Below are 7,136 nucleotides of genomic sequence, written 5' to 3'. Positions count from 1 at the left end.
GGCTCATGTTCAGCCGGCTGTCAACCAGCACCCCCAGGTCCCTTTCCGCCGGGCAGCTCTCCAGCCACTTCTCCCCAAGCGGTTGTGACCCAAGTGCAGGGCCCAGCACTTGGCCTTATGTTTCTGAGGCCAGCTCTCTCTTTGCTATGAAAAAAGCACAGACAATTCATGCTTTGTTTCTTAATTATGGTTTCAGTGTTGTTCTTGTAACAGCTAGGAGCAGGAGCTTTAGCATTTGGGGAGCAGGATCGCCCATTTGCCAGGCAAAAATCTGAGGATTGCCAGCCCGGGCCTGGCTCTCCTTTTTGCCTGAGCAGTGCTCCCACTTGGAGTTAATTCGGGCTTGCTCACCTGGCCCTTCCTGAGAGCTGCTCACCTCCGCGGACAGGCAGAGACTGCACAGGGGACGCGGCAGCAGCACCAGCCTGGTGGAGCCCACCAGAAAGCCATCACCAAGACACAGAAGTAGAAAATCTGGGTGAAGATGACAAAGCCAGAAGTACCAGAAATACTTTAGCAGAGTTGCTGAGAAAACTAAGGAGACACAGACTGTATTTGCACAGAGGGAGAGAACATCAGAGCATTAAGCTAAAGTGAATAATAAAATGATTGACCACGCAGAGCAATTCAGAGAAATGAAGGTGACCAAACGCTGGGGTTTGCCTGTCCCTTGTGGGTCCCGACATCTTGCAGACACACACGCTGTGTGGCACCCATGTAAAGATAATGCTGGGAACGTCCTATTCTAAATGCCGCTTTTATACTGTGGACACTAAACTACCTGTGGAATTGCCTTCTGACATGATCCCTCTTACATTTCTTTATGCACTACTGCTGCCATATACTATGAAACTGTCTGCTGCTGTCCTCTGCAATGGGTAATCAAGCACCTACCACATATAAAATATGCCTAACTGAAAAAACGGCAATCTTTAACATCATCATTAGAAAGTGTCGTGAGACTTCCCTAGAAAGGTGTGGTAGAAGTGCAGAGAGGAATCCACTGTTATTTTAAAACCTGACCATACGCTCGTTCCTCCCCCTTTGAAGTCAGTGGCAAAACTCTGTTTTAGAGGAGCAAGACTGCTTGAATCGGCAAACAAGAAGCAGCCTGGAGGCAGGAGAGGCTTACAGGGAATGGTTTCTGCTGCTCTTCTTGAGCACAATGCTGTTCAGACAGACTGGAGATCCATTAAGGCTAAGAAATGAATGCTTTTAAAGTTGTTAAATGAATGGGCTGGATCTTACAGCCCTTACTCATCTGAGAACTGCCATTAACTTTAAGAAAATAATCACTGTATTAAGTGCTATGGACTGGAGTCCTTAAATTGTTAAATTCTAATATTTGACAGAAGCTTTTCCTTGGTAGAAAAATAATATTGACATAATTAAAAGGATGTGAACATTTCATCAGATGAAGAATGCAAGTTACTTTGGAGCGATATGTAAAACTAGAAGCAGCACAGAGGGCTTAAGTCCATGTCATGTCTGTAGGCTATTTTTGAACTTTATGAAAAACACACTTTAGCAGTTTATATCCTGACCATTCAACTGTATTCTGGGATTCTGAATTCAAAACCATGCTAACCATGAAAACACAACATTTAAAAATACACTGTCCACTTGGCTTCTTTGCCCTGCTTCAGAGTCTCCCAAGTTTGTTTCGGACAAACTGAGAACTTTGTTGTGGAATGACTGTTTGAATTGGGGTTTCTTAAAATACATGTGGAGCCTTGTAGCTGCTGTGGGGTGTACACAGTGGTGGAGCTGTACTATTTTAAAATCATCTGGCTATTTCACTTCATGTAAGAATATCTGTCAGCTTAGTTATAAGGAATGAGAGGGGTTGATTAAAACAACTCATGAAGCCATTAAACAAAGAGATAAAATGTAGAACATGTACTGTAGGGTCGTTTTAATTATAATGTATGGGGGATCTGTGGAAACTGGATGGCAGCTGCATTGTATCTGAGTTTTAAGACCCTCTTAGCAGTACTGAAGTCCTGTTACTCAGAGGTGGGTTTTCTTATCTGTAAAGCTTATAGGTCCTTTGGAAATGGTGCTTATTGCTACAACTGACCATAGTGTAATTACTATGCTCAAGCGCTTAGATAGATATGGACTACAATAGGCAATTATGTATATTAATCATCTAGTCATTAGATACTAGACTATATAACATCAAAGAAACGTATGCAAAAGCTTTAATCAAGAAGGGAAGGGATCAAAGATGTCAAGTGAATAGCCATGAGACTCCAGGGAGAAGAAAAAAAGGTAGTGGCAGCTTATTTCATTGTCTTGGCAATCTTATTAGGTGAAAAAAACAGTATTGACTATACTACTGTATACTATGTCTACATAATTAATTCTAGCCCTATCAGAAGGGGTTTTAAATCTCTGGTGTAAGAGTTCAAACCAGTCTCTAGGCACTAGAAATCAGGATGATGAGCAGTAAGGAAAGAAGACAACACATCTGCCCACGTCAAAGCTTTTACAACTCCATCCACTCCTGCCAGAGAGTCGTCAGCTAGGTAGACACTGGGTCTAGTTCATCTTGGCAGCTCCTATGTTCCCAAGTCAACAAAGTTTGCGTACATGTCTGCAATGGTTTTTTTGCAACTGAAATACAGTAATTTAGTTAACCCCTTGTCATTGAGTAAAATGAGTTCACACATAGGAATATCACCACTTCAAAATATCCAGTCATTAAACTATATCAAAGATTTGTTACCAAAACTCATTGGGAACAGCCAGAAAATGAATTTTTAAGAATGCGACCACTAACAGTGAATATAACTTTCTGACTGTAATTGCCGCAGCAGTTCAAGTCTTGCTCTGTGGCTTGTAAGCATCACTAAAGCTGCCCATGAAAAAATGACATTTGCTTCTGTTTGCAAACTGTCTTTATTAGTATGTGAATTCTCAGGAAATTATATGAATGCTTTATCTTTTGCTTTCCAATTTGCATAAAACCAAGACATAACATCCAGGACCAATTATATAAAAATGGGAAATAATTCCTTAGAAAGAGGATGGAGGACTTGAAGGAGTTACAGCATGTTGCTCTTGGCTGTAGCTTGTTGGCACATGAAGGCTCTGGGGACTGTTCCCTTGAGGACTTCAGATGTTGTATGTTATTTTAAAAAGACTGGAAGGCAGTAGTTGGGATAGATACCCATCTCCATACTGGCTTGTGAGGCACTCTACCACATATCCAAGGGTAACCATTACACCAGTCTGGCTTCTCAGCATCCCCAGCTAAAGAAAATCTGCAAAGGTAACTCTGCTGTCATTAAAATGAAGAAAAACTCATTTCTGCTCAAACAGTGTAAGGGAAAGTATGATTCCCTCTGCTACTAGAAGAGGACCTCTCTGTAGCAGAGAAATCAGTCATTGATCCAACAATGAGACACGGCTTGTCAGCTGATGCTCTCAAGGCAGCTCACCTTCAGGTGAACTTTGGAGGGTCTCTCACAAACTCATCTCAAATTTTTTGAGTTAGAAGCTAGAGGAGCAATAGGGGAAGAGCTCTCCCTGATGGAAAATCATAGGCCAGAATACCAACCGCTGTTGGCATCTGGTTACTTCCACTTTTGGAAAGGAAATTAAGCTGTCATGGAGAGGTTATCTCAGGTTTTTAGCATCATGCTAAGACTCATCCTGTGGTGCATGTTTTCCCTAGGACCAATGGAACTACACATTTCAGGGGCAAAATCAGCTCTTTGCATGTGTCCTATTGGCTTTAGCAGAATTACTGGTGTGCAAGGGATATGAATAGAGCTCATACAGTGATTTCTAAAATACAAAAATCTAATTACAAGATGCTTCCTTAAGGAGAAAATTGATGACTGACCCTGAAACCCCACTCTTCTTCCCTACCTGTTTTACTCCAGTCCTCCGTGATGTCTGTCTGTTTTGCCCGCTTTCACCCAAACCTGGTCGTTGGTGGAACATACTCTGGCCAAATTGTCTTGTGGGATAATCGCAGTCACAGGCGCACTCCTGTTCAGAGAACTCCCTTATCTGCTGCTGCTCACACGGTAAGGATAAAAATCATCTCCTCCTTTCCTTAGACGAAATGGTCAGCAGAGAAGTGGAGCTGTCTAGTTGTGTCTACAATGCTGGTTGCCACATGGTTGAAAACATAAGTGTGGCCCTTGAAGGGAAAGAAATAGGTAAGAGAGATGTACAACCACCTCCTGTAAGTGCTTAACCATCACACTGCGTACAGTCAGATCAGGAGATTACCCTCCTTTCCAAGGAAGAGGGCAGGATCAATCACAACACTGGAGTGAGGCACCTTTGTGCCAGCACAGTGGCACTGTGACTCTTGCTCTCCATTGCCTGTAAAGAGAGCCAGGTCACTATAGGGACTGTGTGTCTGTCAGTCCAGCATGGCAGGCAATTTGAATAATTTATTGTTGTCTTGTTGTACACGAGCTTCTCTTTTGAACCAGATTAGGCACCTACAGTGGTCTCAGTGGAGTCCTGTAATAAGGCGCTGGTGCCCTTGAAAAGAGTATATCGAGCAATACATAAATGCCTGTCATGGTCTCCTACTCCAGACAGGGCCATAGGGCAGAGCTTGCACAGTGAGGGGGAGTTTGTTTCAATAGATTGATGTGGAGGAGCATCTTGCCGACACACAGAGATACCTGCAGATGTGATGGTGGCACAAGGCTCTGGTGATGTCTGGGACATACGCAGGCAGAGCAGTAGCACAAAATGCCTGAGAAGGAAGAGAGTTTCTCTGTGATACAAAGATGATGTCTGTGGTAGAAGACTCTCTTACATTGCAAAGAACTCATCTTGTGTCGGAGGAAGAGACAAGCCTGGACTGCCTGCTGAAGTGTCCTCACTCTGCTATGGCGCTGACCTCCAGTCCATCCGGTACTAAGATGTTGTTCTTGGGCTCTCCTATTCCAGAGTTTGGGCTCAGGTAGCCTCTTCATAAGAGCTGGAAGGTATACTCTGTGGATGGTAAATATATCTCATCTTGGGAGCGGGCTTGGGACCATTCCTGAGTGGGAAGCAGAAAACAAAATATAGGCTGAAAGGAGAAGAAAAATGTAATAGTATGATATAAGAATGCAGAAAAATGCAGATTTCCTGAAACGTAAGAAACTGAGCGACACAAAGCACTCTGAGAGATAAGATAATAATCTTGTTCTAGCAGAGCGAGGGATCAGACAAAGTGATAGGTCTTTTGCACCTCCAGCTTTTACAATTCTGTGATTCTTATCTTTGGAATTTGCAGATCAAGGTTCAGCTTTTAGTTGATTGTGACAACATAATCCCTGGAGTTAAAAGACAACTCTAGAAGCTATGCCACGTGAATTAATGCAAACGATTCAGTGTGGGGCCAGTATTATGATGGCAAGTCTCGTATATCAAAACATGACAGGTGTGCACAGACATGCTTACTGGGCCAGGCAGTACAAATATTGTTCCCTAGATTTCCACTATCATGAATGTTGATGTAATAATCTAATGATCTGTGCCATGGCTTGCAACTTCAACATCACTTTTCATTTCCCTAATGTTTTTGCTCATTTTGTCACCAGTAATGTTGTTCAATCTGCATGAAAAGAAACAGTCTCTCCTGGAAGTGCAATTTAGCGATGTAGCAGACCAGAAAACTAGTGGCAAGAAGCTGGCTATCACTGAAAATTGAACAACTGGGACTCAAAACCTAGTGGAAAAGAAAAGATTAATGGGAAGTAATTTGTTTACGCTCAAAAAACATTTAAGACAAAATTGTACCTCCTGGAATTATATATTAAACTACCTTTATTATTGCAATAGAATAACATGTGATGTTTCACTTCTGACAAATATAAATAAATGACTTTCAGTTGTGGATGGGCACTTTATGTGCTGTCATGGATTGGTATAAATAAGTGTTTACACAGTCTAACATGAGGAAGGAGTTTTTAAGGAGTGATCAGATTTTACAATAAAAGAATGCTTACTTTATGTTCATATATAGGAATCACTTATATAAACTGTAAACTAGTTGCAAAAGGCCTGCTTGGATCCTAGCTGCCAAGAAAAAAAAAGGATTAAATTAAGGCAACTTTACTGTAGCAATATTACTTTATGTACTGCTAGATACATGAGTTGAACAGTCATTTTTTAATTTGAACTTATGCCATATGTGAAAAAAGTATTTTTCTCTTTTCTTTCTCTCACTTTGTTTATTTGAAACAGAGTCTGTTGTTATCACTGACTTAAACCTTCCTGAAGTTTAGTATCACGGATTGCCGCCTGGATTCACCAGGAAAGAGAATTCTACCCACAGCTTACTCACTAATTTCCTTTCACACCCACCACACATCTGCACTTGGGACAACAGGAAATTTTAATTAAGACAAAACCCTTTTTGCATGATGATTTCATTTCCAAAATAAATAAAAGCAAGCTGGCAGCGACCCTTTGAAAGGAAGGAGCCTGTTTAGACTTTCTGTTACATACAGTTGGTTGTCTTTTTCATCCATTTTCCTTAGGTCTTTTCATTTCTGCCGTGAGTTTTATTGTGCATGAAATTGATGGCTGGTAGCCCTGATTAAAGCCAGACCTGGCACACTGAGGTGCTGCTGGAAAGTCATGGCTCGCTCTCTCCCACCCTGCTAAATATTCTAGATACTCCACTGCTTGCTTTAGCTTCCTCCCACCCACTCTGTCCCTGTCTGTTTGGACTACTGGAGGTCAAACACCCATGAAAAAATAGGTCTATCCTTATTTCACACATCACTGTGCTAATCTTGGCTAGCACTGGGGTCAGTAGCTCACCACTAAGCAGCAAGAAGGTCCATCATATGAGCGTGAGACACTTGTGAGGGACAGATTGGGGTCCATTTGATGACCTGGGGGAAACCAAGTGCCTGACAACATTGTGAGAGTGAAAAATCAGCATCAGAATGGACCTTGCAGCTTACTGGTGTGTACAGATGGCCTCTGAGCACGAGGTACCATTTCAGCAACACTTGCTGAAACACCATCTTCGGTGTGCGCACACACACGCTGTGCATTCACAGGCTGCCCTTTTCGCACTTTGGGAGGGGGCATTTACTGAGCCCACTCAGGTATCGAGCCTGACAGCTGGCCAGTGCTCTGAAGATTTCTGCCTTTCCCTA

General features: G+C 42.3%; 1 protein-coding gene across 1 annotated transcript in view; it reads left to right on the top strand.

Annotated features, from left to right (window-relative positions):
* The window catches only part of LOC104623635 (cytoplasmic dynein 1 intermediate chain 1-like), a gene marked incomplete at its 3' end in the record, with an annotated part of 42,887 nt that overhangs the window by 28,784 nt on the left and 6,967 nt on the right, over nucleotides 1–7,136 (top strand). The window contains exon 7 of the mRNA XM_010290785.1: nucleotides 3,894–4,040. Within this exon, the coding sequence (XP_010289087.1) occupies nucleotides 3,894–4,040 (147 nt within the window). The remainder of the gene's footprint in view (nucleotides 1–3,893; nucleotides 4,041–7,136) is intronic.

This window comes from Phaethon lepturus, unplaced genomic scaffold (assembly GCF_000687285.1).
Source record: "Phaethon lepturus isolate BGI_N335 unplaced genomic scaffold, ASM68728v1 scaffold55910, whole genome shotgun sequence".
NCBI classification, from domain to species: Eukaryota; Metazoa; Chordata; class Aves; order Phaethontiformes; family Phaethontidae; genus Phaethon; species Phaethon lepturus.
This window is presented reverse-complemented; position numbering and strand designations above follow the sequence as displayed.